This window comes from Carlito syrichta, unplaced genomic scaffold, assembly GCF_000164805.1.
Source record: "Carlito syrichta isolate Samal-C Ts95f unplaced genomic scaffold, Tarsius_syrichta-2.0.1 Scaffold167470, whole genome shotgun sequence".
NCBI classification, from domain to species: Eukaryota; Metazoa; Chordata; class Mammalia; order Primates; family Tarsiidae; genus Carlito; species Carlito syrichta.
In genome coordinates, this window is record NW_007111566.1 from 322,897 (window position 1) to 340,344 (window position 17,448).

A 17,448-nucleotide genomic window follows, 5' to 3' on the forward strand; every position below is an offset into this window, starting at 1 on the left:
TTTTTCTTGGTTTATTGTAGAGATGAGGTCTCGCCAAGTTGCCCAGGCTGGTCTTGAACCTGTGGGCTCAGGCAATCCTCTCACCTTGGTCTCCCAAAGTACTGGGATTATAGGTGTGAGCCACTGCGCCCGGCCTACTATTTCTCTTTTCTAATTTAGCATCTGCTTACACCCCAAGATCATTTAAGGAAGTCAACAGTAAAACAGAAAATTGAAAATTCTGCTGAGGGTAGAGGAACCAAGTATGCCAAACTGTCTGGATGGATGTGGGTACTGGGAAGACGCACCTCATTGGACTCAGCTTTCTGGCAGCCAAGTCCCAAAGGGAAGTCTGTAGATAGATAGACAGATAGACAGATAGCTGATAGGTAGATAGATGGATAGACAGATAGATAGAACTAGCAATTTTTAAAATCACAGGTCAGCAAACTTTGCAAAGTGTCAGATAGTAAATATTTTGGGTGATACTTTCTTTGTCATGACTATTCTGCTATTGTAGCACAATAGTAGCCATAGACGATACACAAACAAATGGGCATGGCTGTGTTCCAATAAAACTTTATTTACAAAAACACAGCTGCAAGGCTTGATCCAAGGGCCTTAATTTGCTTACCTCTGATTTAAATGCAAGAAAATACTGTGGTTATTAAATGAGTAAAACTTTCTTTTCTGGTTAAGTATTGCATATTCAAGAACTGTTTATATCACTATTTACTTATTCAGCAAAATTTTATCATTATTTACTTATTCTAGCAAGGCCTATGCTAGATATTGGGTAATACCTCAATGACAAAACACGACATGATCCCTGCCCCTCTGGAGAACACAGTCAGATGTTAGAGACAGGTGACATGCAAATAAATATAAAAGTATATACTGTAATAAGGATTGTGGTGGGAATGAGTGGGTGCGGTGACATAATTATGGGGGTAGAGGATGTCATGCTGATAGGATATTCAGGGAAGGCCTCCTTGAAGAGATAACATTTAAACTGAGACCTGCTGAGAGTAATTGGGAAGGGTTTCCAGGTGGAGGGAACAGTACATGCAAAGGCCTGTGGTGGGAAAAACGTGACTTGCATCATTTTGAAGCCAAATGTGGTTGGAGTTTAGTAAGGAGCATGAGAGTATGGGAGAGGGTTGGTAGGTGCTTGTGCTTTATGGTAGGTTGTTGTATTTTATTCCAAGAACAAGGGAAGTCATTGGAGAGTTTTAAGCATCTGTCTGTCCCCAATCCCCAGGAGCTGTCACCCAAGGAAATCACCTAGACTTGAGCATGAATCCTAATCCTATCACAGCCATGTGACCTCTGAATCCACATTTTTCTCATCTGGAAGCAAGGCTATTACAAGCCTCCTTGAAGGATGGTTAGAAGGATGAAATTCAGTGGTGTACAGTCAGGCAGAGAGAAGAAGAAAATCTCTATAACTGACAGGCACGTCTGTACCTGGCAGCCATGTTCCAACACAAAGACAGATGTATACAAGGGACACAAGCCCCTGCTGTGGAGGAGGGACAATGCTGTGGTGTTCAGTGGACACAGGCAGTGGGGCATCTTCAAGTAGACCCCACTGCTCCCTCCAGCCCTGTCCCAGTTACAACCATCAGAAAGTGCCCAGTGTTCTCACACCCTGGATATGATCCTCCCTCGTGGACAGGAGCTCAGGAGGGCACCACCTGGTGGCCAAGTCCTGTCTCAACCTCTTTCTTTGTTGTTTTTCAGTTCTCCCTAATGCCTTTCCTGGAAGTCCTGGACCCAGGTGAGTGTGTCGAGTCTCTGCCCTGGGACTTCCCACCAGCCACGAGCTAGTTCTGGGATGCAGCAGAGGGGGCCCAAGGATGGAAGTGTTGGAAGGACCTCGGGGTTCAACTGGTTCACAGACACCTTAGGGATTTGCCTGGAAAAAGTTGCACACACATCACGCCTTACACAATTTCGAGTTGCCCACGAACATCCCTCTTGGCCAGTCTCAGGACCCCAAGAGAAAAACTGTTGATGTAGTTAAACCCCTTGATTCTACAGAGGAAGAAACCGAGGCTCAGAAGGGAGAAACAACTTGCTCCCGATCACACAGCCTATTAGTGGCTGGGATGAGATGGAAAGTCCAGGCAAAATGAGGGTGTGATGGGATTATGACTGGCTCTGGGCGGGCTGGTGGCCCTGTGTTTCCCCCAGTCCCTCCAACCCTTTGGGCAGGAAGCCAGCACTGTTAGCAGGTAGCACCTGGGCTGACCTATGCCTGGTGGTAGCCTTCCCCCAGCACTGCCACTGCTATCCCTTCCGCCAGGACTATTTGTCTCCTCAGGCTCAAGGTGTCCACCACTCAGTGGGTTCTGCGCTTTCACATAGATGCTCTGTCTCACAGACTTACTTTCTTACCTTGTCCCTTTCCTATTTCCTCTGTCTGGTGCCCATATCCATGCCCAGGCTGGCAGGGCTGCTTCTTTCTACTACATCATCTATGTCCCTAACACTGGGCCCAGGTTCCCATTTGCTGCTCTGAACCCCAAGAAGGAAAATTCCACTTACTGCTTCATTATCTGGCCAGAGGCCAACATACCCCACAGGTATGTTGGTAGGTACCTGGGCTGGTCACGTCCTCTGAAGGACCAGAGCCAGACAGACAGCACCTGGAGACAGCAGTCACATCCAAACTCTGAATTAAGGATTTATTTGGAGCAAAGATGGTGGTAACTGTGCCAAATTCAGTTTGACAGTCAATATTCTCCAGCAGATAAGCCCTGGAGGGTAGACAGAAGCATGCCAGCTCAAAGCAAGTAAGGCCAGGTCTTTGTTCCATTCTGCGTGCTCAAAGAATGTTTGTGGAATTGAAAAAGAAATATGTCTGAGCATGGCTGCTGGATTTTTGAGATAACCTGTCTTTCTCCAAAGCAAGGCATTCAATGAAACATAGTTTGTGTCCTCAGAACAGTATTTCACAGGGGTGTCCTTGCTGAGGTCACTCCACCATCTTCATGTGGAGTCTGGGGAGAGGCCAAAGTCAAGGGTCTGGAAGAGGGGCCTCTTCTCCAGCTTAGAGCACAAGGGGTTCCTTGGATCTGGGTGTCAGAGAGGCAGAGCCGCAGGAACTGTGGAAGACACAGTGGAAGAAACAGGAGTGCTGAGGACTCAGGGGCCCTTTACTTTTCTATCAGCTGCCCCAGTGAGCTTATGATACCCTAGAATTATGCAGTGAACAATTTGAACTCTAAGCAGTGGACCCACTGAACAGAGATCATGGAAAAGGGGGTAGATTCAGTCTGTGATGGCTTTAATTAAGTGGACTTGGAGCTATAAGGTCAGACTTGATCTGCAAACAGAAAGAACTTCCTCATCATCAGAGCTGTTTAAATGGGCTGTTGGGCTCCTGGGAAGTCATGAGTTCCCCATCACCGAAAGTATTTAAGAACATACCGAGAAACCACTTATTGGGAGTAGAGAAATATGGATTTAATATCCCAAGAAGCTGGGCTTTACAAGGACCTCTGCCAATAGCTTCTGACAGTTTGGTGCATAAAGGAAGGGACCCAGAAGCTGGCTATTTACTCAGAGTCCATCTCGAGGTGTGCTGTCAGTCTCTGGCTGTGGAGCAGGCTGTGGTGTAGTGGCTGGGCCTTCCTGCCAAGAGTAGATTAGGTTTTAAAAACATCCCTGTTAAGTGTCTGATTTCACACGGGGGCTGTGCTTTGATGGAATTTGTGGAGTCCCTGCTGGCTGTAGACAACAGTGTGGCAAAGGAAACACCACCCTCATGCCCACAGGCAAGCTGCTGTTTTGGTTGGTCTTGCCAGAGAAAGTGCATGGTGAGGGTCTTGTTGGAGCAGAAGGTGCCAGTTCCCAGTCCCCAGTGGGTGGTGGAGGAGGTAGCCATCAAATAGCACAGACTCTGCCCACCTTCCCAAAGCAGGTGACACGACAGCCAGCAGGCCTGTGGAAGTACCTCTTCAGAGCTGTCTTGGCTCTGCCCAGCAACACAGGCTGAGCCCATCCATCAACTGTCCCGCAGCCTGTCAGCGAGGGTCTCTGCTGGGCTTGTCCCATCAGCCAGGTTGGAAGCGTCAAATGCAGGCCGACAGGGCTGGGGTTTAGGGAGGCCCTCGGAGGAGCCGTCTGTGCCACAGTAATGAATGACACCAACAGAGACAACATTCCGGGGATTTTTTATTCTCTTCCACACATCTGGCAAACTCCTTAACCAGACCAGCTGCAAAGCCCCCATCGCAAGAACTCCGAACTTCTTCTGAGAGACCCCGAACATGAACCACGTTAATCCGAGCCGATGGACTTAGAGCAAGTGTGGAAGCATGAGTTCCCAGTGTGTGTTACTTCCTGAAAACTAAAACCTGTTCAGTTTCATGAAACCCAAATCCACAAGAGGTTCCAGGATTGTAAAAAAAGGCAAGCAAGACTTGGGGTCAGCCGGGCGCGGTGGCTCATGCCTGTAATCCCAGCGCTTTGGGAGGTGGAGGTGAGAGGATTGCCTGATGCAGGGGTTCGAGACCAGCTTGGGCAACTTGGCAAGACCTTGTCTCTACAATAAATAAAAAAAGTTAGCCAGGCATGGTGGTGCATGCCTGTGGTTCCAGCTACTTGGAAGACTGAGGCAGAAGGATTGCCTGAGCCCAGCAGGTCGAGGCTGCGGTAGCTGTGAGCATGTCACTGCACTCCAGCCCGGGCGACAAAGTGAGACTCAGACTTGAAAAAAAAAAAGACTTGGAGTTAAGTAGACCTAGGTTATGATGCCGTCTCCTCAGCCTTAGTTTTTCCTTACCTGTAAATAGAAATAATGTTAACTATGCCATAGGGATTTTTCAAGGTCAAATAAGACCATGTGCAACCACATTTACTTGGTGTCTGATATGTAGTAAATACTCAGTATATCATAACCTATTATTAGGATCATTTGTGTTAACTCAGGATACTTTCACTACTCTTCTTGATCATTTCTAGAAACAGACTCTGATAACCAGACAAATCCACAAGGATTTCTTTTTACACCTAATAGAAAATGCCCGTGACAGCTGTCACTTTCTTTTCCAAAGTGTTCCCCTTTTTCTATAGTCCAGAGAAAGTATTTTTCCTAACTTCTCCATTTGTTCTGTTTCAAGCAAACACCATTTTTTACCAGCAGAACTGTGTGCTGGCCAATCAGAAGGCAGAAAGGCTTGGCCACAAAGGGAAAAATCAATCTGTCAAACACATGCGTTAGCTACATGTAGGGCTCTGTGCTGGGCACTGTGGGGGTAGAAAGAGGAGTAGAAAAGGATCTTATCTTAAGAAATCCACTATCTAGTTGGAGAAAACAAATCAGACAGACTGAGTACCTAAGTGAGACGGACCATCTGAGACCCAGCCAGCAAACCTAAAACTCTCTAGTCAACCTGGTCACTGAGGAATGCTCTTAAATTCTAAGTCTAAATCTAAAATTTTAGAATTTAGAATTTTAAGTTAAATCATAATTGGGTTGGCAATTTAGGCTCAGTTCAGTCAAGCAGTTCTTCTGGTCTGCATCAGGCTCGGTTGATCCTGACTGGGCTCGTTCACGTGTCTACAGCAGCTGGTGGATTGTCTGGGTCTCATTTTGCTGAACTTGGATGGACTTTCTTCTATGTCTGAGGTCTCACCTGCGACCACTAAGCATGCTGCTGTCCACATGTTCTCTCATGCTTTTGCAGAATTGACAAAACTGTTCACGTGACAGTCATAGGCGTCCACGTGGGAGAGAGAGAGAGAGAGAGAGAGCGAGAGAGAGGGCAGAGAGAGAGGAGAGAGGGGAGAAAGAGAGGAGAGAGTGTGGCAGGGAGAGAGAAAGAGAAAGAGAAAAGAAAGAAAGAAAGAAAGAAAGAAAGAAAGAAAGAAAGAAAGAAAGAAAGAAAGAAAGAGAAAGAAAAGACTTCCTGAAGCCTAGGCTTTGAGCTGGTACATGGTCCTTCTGCCACACATTCCATTGGTCAAACCAAGTCCTGAGGCCAGGCCATGCCCAAGGGGCAGGGAAACCAACTCCATCTCTTGGTGAGAGGAGCTGCAAAGTCCCATTGCAAAGAGTATAGATGCAATCGGGCTATTTTTGTCATCATATTGGCTCATACCAAACTGAAGTTCCACTGTGGAACCTGAGGCCACCAGACCTACACTTGGTAACTTCTAGCTCCCTTGCCTCTTCTACCCCTTAATCTCCTTCCTTGACCGGCTTTCTTCCACACCCAACCTTGACTGGAGTCTCCTTTGAGGATAAGACTGCATCCCACTCTTAATTGTGTAATTCTCCACAGTCCCCAATGCCCTCCTGCTCCTGGCATAGTAATTGGTTTACTGTAGGTGCGCAGTACAAGTTACTTACATAGACAATAGGATTAAGTGTCAACATAATAGAAAAGACAAAATAAGCTTTGAGTTTGGAGGTAGAGAAAACTTCCCAGGTGATGCTTTTGTAATGCACCTTAAAAACACGCTGCAGCTCACCCCAGATGTAAAGGAGCTTGATGCCGCCCCTTACACAGCTCTCCAACTGATGGCTTCTTCCACCCTGGTGACCTGGGACCACTGAGCTCTACTGGTTCTTCCTATCAGAAATGAGGACCCTGTGCCCTAGAGAATAGGAGGCACTTGTTGCCTTGTTTAGCAGGACTATGATTCAAAGCCTGCATATTTTAGTTCCTGTTCAGCTTCCCTGAGAAGGGAGCAGACCTTGTTAATAGGGCTGCATTCGAGTCAAAATCCTCCCACAGACATTTCATCCAAGTCACACCATTCCATCAACACAGAAGTTTCTCCACTACTAAATATCTGCAAAACGAGTAATTCTTGACGGCCTAGCCAGGGTTAGTCAAAGTGACCCCCAGCCTGCGGAAGAGACGGGAAAAATTACAGGAGAAAACTGAAGGGCACTTATCTATCAACACCTGTTGGAAAAACAAAAGTAAATTCCCCAAAGAAAAAGAAATAAATAAGCGATGCAATCATCTCATTACCAAGCCCCATTGTCTCTCCTAAATGTCAGTCTGAAATCTTTCATGACAAACTCAGGAAAACATTTTTTCCCCTCACTTTCTCACTCTCTTTCTTTGCTTTATCGTGCTAGATGGAAGGAAACTTTATTTGCTCCGGGAAGACAATGGCCTTATCTTCAACCTAGATCCTCAGCCCTGGAAAGGTGGCCTCCCCTGGGAGCATTTTCATAGTGGGGAAAAGCAGCTCGGGAGAAATAATGAGCAAGCAAAGGGAGTCTTGACTTGACACTGTGATAAATGAGGTGAAACTTTGGCAAGGAACCAGAGTTGGCGTATTCAAACAAGAAATGAAAAGATAGCTCCATTTTAATGGGAAATATAAAACAGCCATTGTGCAAAAGTCGATTTTTCAAAAGCCAAAGAGATAAAGACTATAACGGAATGACTGAGAGACAATGTGGTTGATAATCAGGCTTGGGTAGAGTGCCGTCCTCCAAGCCATCAGCTGGCTCCGTGGGAGAGGCTTTTCAAGTCAGCTATCTGCGTTTGCTCCTGCCTCATTAGCATACGCATCTCTGGCCGGCTTCCTTGCAGCTTCAACCGGCGACTTGCCACTCTCCGCCAGCTGGAGACAGCGAAGTCAACCCAACTTTCTTCAAGTCCCAAACTTTCACAGAGCTACCAGCTGCAGAGAGACCAGCATCTACCATGGCTCCAGAGAGCAAAGAGTTTGAGTCGGGCCTTACACACACCCGCTTTTTCCAAAGACTGGTCTAGCACGAGGTTTACAACTATGGGTGACTCCATACCCTGCCTTTTCTTGCAGTGGGCAAGATCCATGAACTTTCTCAAGGCTGTTCTTGGGCGATTCCTAACTAGTCAACTGGACATTCAATGGGGATGGTTGGACACATTTTTCCAAGGGTAAGTGTGGATGTATTCAAGACAATAGGACACTAGTTGAAGTATAAGCATTGCAGTTGAGTCAGGGAAATGTGGTAGTCATATGCAGACAAACTGCCTTCGTTCATATCCTGCCATTTATTAGCTACATGACGAATAATGGGCAAATTACTCAACCTCTTTCAACCTCAGGCTTCTCAACTGAAAGTAGAGCAAGTAATACATCACCTAGATTTTTAGGAGGGTGAAAGGAGATGGTGCGTGTCAAGTGCTTAGCATAGAGCCTGGTGCATGGTAAAGGCTCCATACATATTGTGTGTTAAAAGAACTCGATAGTTGCAGCTTGGGAGTAGTTTGATACCATGGCCAAAACAAAAGGGATACCTTTTTTTTTTTTTACTTTGTTAAGCTAAGGTAACTAATGAAGTTTCAATCAAGAAATACTATTCACAGAACCACCCAACCAGGCACTCAAGTACCGTGTGATCCAACCCTGGGAAGACCCCATATACAATCCTGGAATCCTGCAAGGCCCCAATCCTCTTCTCATGGGTCAAAGATGAGAGAACTGAGGTAGCAAGAATAAAATTGGCTTTCTCAAGGTCAAGTGAGTGGAAAGTCAGGAGTTGGCTGCTTGTCCCCATTTCCAATCAGGTGCTCATAACCTTGCTTAATGCCAATACTGCCTTCTGCGTCATAACGTCTCCCATCCCCCAGATAAAAAGACACAAAGCCTGACCCCTCCTCTCTATCTTCATTGGTGAGAGAAGCTAGAAAGTCACTTCCTTCAGGATTTGGGGGAAAAAAATGTCTGACTAAATACAATGCTGACTTACTTGAGTCTAATGATTAGGGTTTCTTCTGTCCTGTTCCCACCCCTGCAGATTGGACTCCTGACCAGTATGAGTACAGCCAAGAGTATGACAACCAGGAAGAGACTCCCAGTAGTACGCTTGCCTACCCTGAAAATCCTGATTGGTACTACACAGAGGATGGTAGGTAGCAAATCTTTCAGGGCCCTCCTTAGAGGCGAGCAGAGGAGAGTGTGTGTGTGACCATATGCAAGGGCTTCTCTCTGTCCTTCTTTCTGACCAGTATTGTAAAATAGCTATGGAAGAAATTATTCAGACTTGCTTGTTTTTTTTCACTTGGAGTCATACACGATGAGGACTGGGGAGGGCCTTAGAGACCATCTCCCTGACCCTCAGATGATAGGTCAAGTAAGTGAGGCCGTGAGAGGAGCTGACTTGGCCAAGTTCATGCAGCATCGGTTAGGTTTCCTGATCCTCTGAATAACAGCCATGTTCAAAATCATTCCCCTAGCTTAGGTCACAGGTCAGTGCCTAAGTATGTAGAAGAGTCTGAGTTAGCACTGAACATCAGACTGTAGTGTGCACATATTTGGCTTTAGGACTTTCCTTCCCTACCACCTTTGCTGCACTTTTACATCTCCTTTCACTCTTCAGAAGCTTTCCACAATTGTACGGTATGCACGTGTGTGTGTGTACGCGTTTTTGTGTGTATGTTGTTTTTGTGACCTCTTAGTTCAAGCAATGGGACAGAAAGGGAAAATAAGAAGCTGAGTCCAAGCAATGCCATGTAACTAAACCAAGAGAAGGAATGGAAAGCACTTAGCAGCTGGAATAAAAGCTGTGTAACTGTGCGAAGTGGCCTGGAAGGCAGGGCCAAGATACAGGGCATCGGGGAACATCAGAAGGGACCATCAAAACAAGAGCTGGGCCCAGGGATCCTAGTTCCTGAACCAAAGAACAATGTGTGTGAACAGAAGGATAAAGAATTCCCCAAGGGAAGATCCATTCAGACAACCATGAAAAGCCAAAGGCACAGATGAAATATGACAAAATCTAACTGAACAAGTAGTTGAAGAAAGATGAAGGCCACTGGGTCATTTCCTCCTCGCCGCCAATTCTTCTGTCACCCTCTTGCCTTTGGTCTTCTCTCCTGATGTTCAGAAAGCTTGCGTTTCATTAGGGGTGGGTTTTCTTTCCCCACTCCTGACCTCCACCCCTGGGCACTGGAAGTAGGGGAGGTCTTCAGGCTTGTGAAATGCCTTCAGCATCAGAGACAGACCCCGTGGCACTCCCAGCAAGACTGGGAGGAGAAGAACACTGATGAGGGAAAAGGGGAGTTTCTCAATGAGAAAGGCCCCATCCAAAGCCAGGCCGAGGGGAGACAGTCACGGCTCCTTCTCGTCTCTCCTCTAACTAACCTGAATTCCTCTCTCTGCTCAGGTGACTGCCGTTTTTCTTGTTGTTTAAGGACATTTGTTTTCCTCCTTTCCCCAGCCACTGGCTAGGCAGTTATTCTCCCCTTTGGAGTCGGAAATGGAAGTTAGGTGAGCAAATGGTGGCTCCCGCCTGCTCTTCCCTGCCAACCCTGACTTCTGCCCATGTGCCTTAGATCCGTGTCAGTCCAATCCCTGTGAACATGGCGGTGACTGCCTTGTCAGAGAGGACACCTTCACCTGCAGCTGCCCAGCCCCTTTCTCTGGGAACCGATGTCAGAATGGTGAGTGCACCTTCAACAGATCCACTCCTCCCTCTGAGTTACACAAGGGGCAGTTCCTTCTTCAGCTCTAGAGAATAAGAAAGGGCCAAGTGAGCTCTTGGGAAAGATGATCACTGTACATATTGTATTACATATAGTGCAATTTCTCTATAGGGTCTCAGGCAGCAACTCACTGAATCCTCACCCCTTCACTGAGAGATGGCACGAGTATGTCCATTCTACAGCTGGGAAGATTGAGGCTGAGAGGGAGTAAGAGTTGGACTCACACCAAGATGTGTTCCAAACTCAGGACTTTGTGTTTAGCCTGTTTAGACTGACAACAGAGAAATATATTCCTCAAATGGAGAGCAGAAAGGATCTCAGAGCACATAAGGCCCAACTCAATTAGAGAAAGATATCCCAGGGTATGCAGGGGACTTGCTCGTGGTCACATGGCTAGTTAGGCGTAGAGGAGAAATTAGAGCCCCGGTGCCTAATTCCTGGCCCGCGGTCTTTCATCCTGCCAACCTCACTGTGTCTGCCTTTAGTGAGCTCTTGTGGGCACAACACGAAGCCATGGGAGAGTGCATTGGGAATAAGAACTCCTGTGGATTAATTGTAGCCCTAGAGAGGACTTGGATTCTGTCAGATCTAGCAACCATCTAAAGGGGTGCAGGGGGTCTTACATGTATATGTGGCTTTGTGGTTGACTTCTTCCCTCTGAGCCCTCGTCACTTATTCCTTTTCAATTCTTTTATTACTCCAATAAGAGTTTCAAGATGGTCGGGGATATCGAGTGTAAACAGTATCTGAGTTCATTCCTCAACTTCTCAAAAGAATGACAAAACTGTAAACAGAATATGAAATCAGCTATGAAACGGGGAGACTAAAATTGTGGCTCTGTTTGCTGAAGGTGCAAAAATTATCAATGTTTTTGTTAACAGAAGGCACATGGGAAACCGTCATTCATGACCTCAAATAAGAGAGAAGCCTTATCCTGGTGTTGCCTGGTATTTCAGGACCATGGACAAGGTCACACGGGCTCTGTCTGCCACCCTCGCCCCCTAACATTGTACTATACAGATATGCCTCCAAGTAAAATTTGCCTCAGATAATGTCCTGTGCTTTGCCCTGTTTTCTCTATGGATCCCCTACAGTGCGAAACAGGTGCAAGAGCAACCCATGTGGCCGGGGTCAATGTCTTGTTATCCAGAATCCTCCCTACTACCGCTGTGCATGTAAACACCCTTACACGGGTCCCGACTGTTCCAGAGGTAAGTGGCGGAGGCCCTTTCAGTGTTTCTCTTCCCTAGGTTGTGCCTGGGGTATCTGCACCCCACTGCATGGAAGTCCAGATGCATCTGATATTTTCATGGCATCCAAGATAATTCTTTTCACTAGGATTTCTAAAGTCATCATCCTTGGAGACCCCAGTGGGAATATGCTGATCTGTGTTCCTTCTCATTCAAAAAGAATCATCTTGAAAACTCACTTCGGCTGGGTGCTGTGGCTCACACCTGTAATCTCAGCACTTTGGGAGGCAGAGGCGAGAGGATTGCCAGAGCCCAAGGGTTTGAGACTAGTCTGTGCAACTTGGCGAGTCCTTGTCTTCACAATAAATCAAAAAAATTAGCAGACATGGTGGAGCATGTCTGTAGTTCCAACTACTTGGAAGGCTGAGGCAGAAGGATCGCCTGAGACCAACAGGTTGAGGCTGTTGGATCCTTCTGTTGAGGCAGAAGGATCATGTAGGGGAATTTTTACATACTGAGTCACTGCTATGAGTCAGGCATTGTCTCAGGACATTTACATTCTCTGTTGCATTCTCCAAAAAACTCTGCAAGAAGAGTTTTACAGATGAAGAAACTGAAATGTAAGGAGGTTAACTAATTTGCTTATGGCTACAGGCTATCCAGGGACAGAGCCAAAGTTCAACTTAGCTCTGACTAGCTCAGACTGGGTGTGAAATTCCTGCTCAGTTCATGCCTCTTGTTTTCCCTACTGAGTGACCCATCCACTTAAACATGCCTTCTGCATGGCCTCTAACCTTATCACTCCACTCAGATTTGCTTATGTTCTTAAGAGCTGTGTGCACTTTTACTAGAGTATCAGTGGTTTTGTCATTCCCTTTTGGCGACCCATCTTTTGTGAAAGGACAAAAGCCAGAAAAGTGCCACCAAAATCTGCTCACCATCTCAGACATAGGCAACTCCTTCTGAAGAGGCTCCTTGGCCACCCTCCTGTGTTCACAGTGGTTCCTGTGTGCAGGCCAAACCCCTGCCAGAACGGGGGCACCTGTTCCCGGCACAAGCGGAGATCCAAGTTCACATGTGCCTGTCCTGACCAGTTCAGGGGGAAATTCTGCGAAATAGGTACGAATCTCTGTCATCTCATCAGAAACTCAGGGCCACAAATGAGGCTTCTGGAAGTCTTTCCTCTTTGGGTTTTTGTTGCCAGAATGTGGTTCAAATTGTGCTTTCCAAACTCTATTTCTGGCTCAGCCTTCCAGCCTAAGGTCAGGGAGGGTGTCGTGCTCTGTGTAAAGAAAGTAATAAACCAGGACATAGTACCAAACCTCCTGGCCATCCCTGGGCTTCCACTTACCCTCCACCAGTTCCTGTATGAGCCAGAATTAAGGAGCTAAGTTCCCACACTCCACAACCAATATATTTCATGTTTTTAAGCAGGGTTAAGTGTGGAACATTCAAGCCACCTTCTTTCTGGAATTTTGTGATTAAATCTCAGGTGATATACATCCATGCCCAATCCTATGAGCACTTGATATGCCCACCTAGCACTTTTTTGGGAGCAGGAGACCCCTTCGCTATCTGTTCTCACAGCCCTCATACTTTCTCCGAGGTTCTGATGACTGCTATGTTGGGGATGGCTACTCTTACCGAGGGAAAGTGAGTAGGACGGTCAACCAGCACTCCTGCCTTTTCTGGAACTCCCACCTCCTCTTGCAGGAGAATTACAACATGTTTATGGAGGATGCCGAAACCCATGGGATTGGGGAACACAACTTCTGCAGGTGAACATGACCTCCTTCCCTATGCTCAGATTTGGTCGCTTGATTTTGAAACAGATCATTCAAATTCATCAGCTTGCTTTCTAGGAAGATCTTCCTACTTTGGATGGGCAAGGTTATGTTGCTGTAACAAACAGCTCCCAAATGCCACTGTCTCAAATACATCAAAGTATATTTCTTCCTTATGCTACCTGTGCCCTGTGAGTTGGTGGTGGTAATAGTAGAAGATTCGGCCCACAAACTTACTCAGATACTCAGGAAGGGCACTGAGTGACTGAAAAATGGGGCATGAGTTTTTTACTAACTCAGCTAAAAAGTGATACATCATCTCCCTTCACATATTTTGTTGGTCAGAAATAGTCACTGAGCCCCACGTAACTTCAAGGAAGAAATGCAAAGGAGCAGATGGAATGTCTGTTGAAGATGGCAGTCTCTACCCCAAGGAAGTTCAGGTTTCCCCATCTCAAAATAATGCTGTCACCTCCCTGGTATTGGCCTACCTTCTTCCTTTTCTGCTGTCTCCAGACCACTCTGTTGGCTTCCTGTCCCTGTCCTTTGTCTAACCATGGCCAATGACTTAGATGAGTGTGGGCCAGGGCCAGGGATTCTTTGCATGATTTTAAACTGACCTCATAAACAAGGGATCATCTTTGCACAAAACATTAGTTACCTTCCACTTGCACCCACCTGGAGCTGTTCCCTTTGTGGAGCCATCTTGGGGAGAGAGATCATGGCAACCTTCTGGAGGATTCCCATTCATGGAATTTGGAGGTTCAGGTGGAGGATTTCTACTCTCATCTTGCTTATGTGACTATTTTACTTCCCTGACAAAAAGGGCCCTCAACAGGGGTATTCTTTCTTTTCCTACGAAGAATTGGATATGTCCCCTGGATCTGGCATGAGGCTTGTGAGCTGCTTCCTGGTTCTTGGGATTCTCCTCTGGAAGTCAAGGTTTTGCAGAAAACTATGACCACCCTTGTGTGCCAAGGTTTGCTAACCTGCTGAAGGATTCCAAAAGAATGTGGTACAAGGGGGAGTGCAAGAGCTTGGCACCCTCTTGTCTGAAGGTCCTCTAGTGAGGCTCACTGGAGTCACCAAGTCTTGCCCCTGAGTTGTTTCGTTTGTGTTTTTAGAAACCCAGATGGAGACAAAAGGCCCTGGTGCTTCATTAAAGTCAACAATGAAAAGGTGAAGTGGGAGTACTGCGATGTCTCAGCCTGCTCAGCCCAAGGTAAGGCTGTTGCTGTCTGGAGGAGCTGGGGGTGGGGAGGATGCAGACCCACAGAGTCATGTCCCTCCACCCCATCCTTCCTCCACACCTGCTTGCCAACTACCATCCCAGTGCCGATCCAACTGCCCAGCGCTCTGTTCCCTGCCAGATGCCAAGCAGGCCTGGAGACCCTTGTAGGTTCAGACTGGTCATCCAGCTGTGAATTCATGGCTTCTGACTCCAAGTCAGTGCCCTCAGCAGATCTTTATCCATCTCCCACTGTGTACCAGGCACGGTGCCAGCCCATGGGTGTACAATGGTGGGCAAACATTGGCTTGGCCCCCACAACCTCTAGGACACAACACATTCAAATTCTAGCATCACAGTCTTCCTGCCAGTCTGGCCTGCCCCATCTGTGCCTACTTCAGGAACGATACACCCTCCTACCCTGGCCAATGGGATTCACTCCCTGAACAGTTTCACACTGTACCTTTGCTTTAATAGTCGCCTTTGCCTGTAACACTCCACCCCGTATCTGCCTTTGGTCATACCCTACCATTCTTTGAGAACATACTCAAGTATCCTCCCCTCCAGGAACTCCTCCTTGATCTCTCAAGTGAAGAGCTATCTCTTCTTCCTTACAAATCCCGAGGAATGGGACAAGGCACTACATATACAACACTTACTGCTCTCTCCTTTGTATCACCGTCGTCTGTGCAACTGTGTCATCTTGCCTACTCTAGTTCATTTGGATATCCTCCCTTCCATCCCCCAAAAGCCTGCAAAATATATGTGTGCACTAATAAACAGCTAAGCACATATCCAGAAATGGATTTGTATGTTTACATGTATGTTGATATGAGTGTGTATGCATGTCAGTTCTAGGAGTAACACACTTTGAAATAAGAAAAAACATCTTCGTTAATTCTGTAGACTTGCTCTGTATTATTATAATTATTTTTTTGAGTCAGGGTCTCACTCTTTCACCCAGGTTGAAGTGCAGTGGCACTGTCCTGGCTCGCTGCAGCCTCTACCTCCTGGGCTCAGGTGATCCTTTCACATCAGCCTCCAAGTGGCTGAGACTACAAGAATGCACCACCACATTCAGCTAATTTTTTTTTTTTGTGGAGATGAGATCTCATTATGTTGCTCAGGCTGGTCTTTTTTTTTTTTTTGAGTCGGAGTCCCACTCTGTCACCCAGGCTGGAGTGCAGTGGCGCACTCACGGCCACCGCAGCCTCGATCCTTCCATCTTAGCCTTCCAAGTAGCTGGAGCTACCGGCACGTGCCACCACGCCCAGCTCATTTTTTATTTATTGTAGAGATGAGTTCTCGTCAAGTTGCCAGGGCTGCTCTCGAATTCATAGGTTCAGGCATTCTTCTCACCTCGGCTTCCCAAAGTGCTGGGATTATAGGCATGAGCCACTGTGCCTGGCCTCAGGTTTGTCTTGAATTCCTGGGCCCAAGCTATGTCCTGCCTTGGTCTCCCAAAATGCTGAGATTACAGGCATGAGCCACCATGCCCAGCCAGCTCTGTATTTAATCAATGTATTCAACAAGTATTAGCTGTGCACCTACTACATGCCATCCTGTATGCATTATTGCGGTCTCTTAACTGTGGACACCTGCTCAGCAGTTGGGTTCAGAGTCACACCCGCAACTCATTCCTGCTAAGGGACTGGAGGGAGGCTGAGTAGTGTAATTTGTCTTCCTTGTGTCTCACAGACATTGTCTACCCAGAGGAAAGCCCTACGGAGCCCTTTACCGAGCTTCTGGGGTTTGACTCCTGCGGGAAGACTGAGCTAGCAGAAAGGACGGTCAAGAGAATCTACGGAGGCTTTAAGAGCACGGCAGGCAAGCACCCGTGGCAAGCATCCCTACAGACATCGCTGCCTCTGACTGTCCCCATGCCCCAGGGCCACTTCTGTGGGGGGGCACTGATCCACCCCTGCTGGGTGCTCACTGCTGCCCACTGCACCGAGTAGGTATCCACAGGGATCAGGGACCAGAATGACCTGAGTGTGTGAAGGTGTTCCCACCTTCCCCTTGGAGCAGCATCTTGGTAGCTTGGGCAAGATCAAGGGTTTGATCTCGCTTCAAGGGCAAACAGGTGGCTTCTTAAAACCAAATGGCAAATGGCGGCTATGTCTAGAATACTCACCATGCGGACTGCATATATTATGTGACATTTAATCCTCAGAACTATCTACTGGAAGACAAGCTGAGGGAGGGCAGAGGGTTTCATCTGTTTTATTAGTCACTGGATCTTCAGTGTCTCGAGCAGGTCTTTGTACCTAGCAGGTGTTCAGTAAATATTGTGGAGGTAAAGTGTTGGTTGTTATCCCCTTTTCGTAAGTGAGGACCCTGGATCTTACCTGAAGTTGTGTAGAAAGTGAGCGGGCAAATGTGACACAAACTCAAATTTATTTGCTTCTTTAATCTATTTAGTCCTGCCTTGAATAGAGGAAGGCATGCTCCACTGTCTAACGCCATCACCAATGAGTCACATGTCAGGTGTCATCAGCCAGACCTCCTGTGTGTCCTTCTGGGAAACTGTATAACTGTACCCCGCCACAAAGATTCCTACACTCATGGTCAGGGCTGGTCCACAAAGCCCAGGTTTGGGAAGTGGACTTGCAGGTCTTTCCATCCATGTTGTTCATTCATTCATTCATTCATTTTTACTTTTTGAGTCAGAGACTCACTCTGTCACCCAGGCTATGATCACAGCTCACCACAACCTCAACCTCCTGGGTTCAGGTGTCCCTTCCACCTCAGCCTCTTGAGTAGCTGGGATGATAGGCAAGTGCCACCATGCCTGGCAAATTAAAAAAAAATTTTTTTTGTAG

The 17,448-nt window shown here is 47.0% G+C and overlaps 1 protein-coding gene across 1 annotated transcript in view; it reads left to right on the top strand.

Moving 5' to 3' along the window:
- Positions 1–17,448, top strand: part of HABP2 (hyaluronan binding protein 2) — a 41,363-nt gene that overhangs the window by 18,103 nt on the left and 5,812 nt on the right. The window contains exons 2-9 of the mRNA XM_008051141.1: positions 1,723–1,759; positions 8,738–8,848; positions 10,275–10,382; positions 11,519–11,635; positions 12,614–12,733; positions 13,221–13,392; positions 14,523–14,620; positions 16,325–16,580. Of these exons, the coding sequence (XP_008049332.1) occupies positions 1,723–1,759; positions 8,738–8,848; positions 10,275–10,382; positions 11,519–11,635; positions 12,614–12,733; positions 13,221–13,392; positions 14,523–14,620; positions 16,325–16,580 (1,019 nt within the window). The remainder of the gene's footprint in view (positions 1–1,722; positions 1,760–8,737; positions 8,849–10,274; positions 10,383–11,518; positions 11,636–12,613; positions 12,734–13,220; positions 13,393–14,522; positions 14,621–16,324; positions 16,581–17,448) is intronic.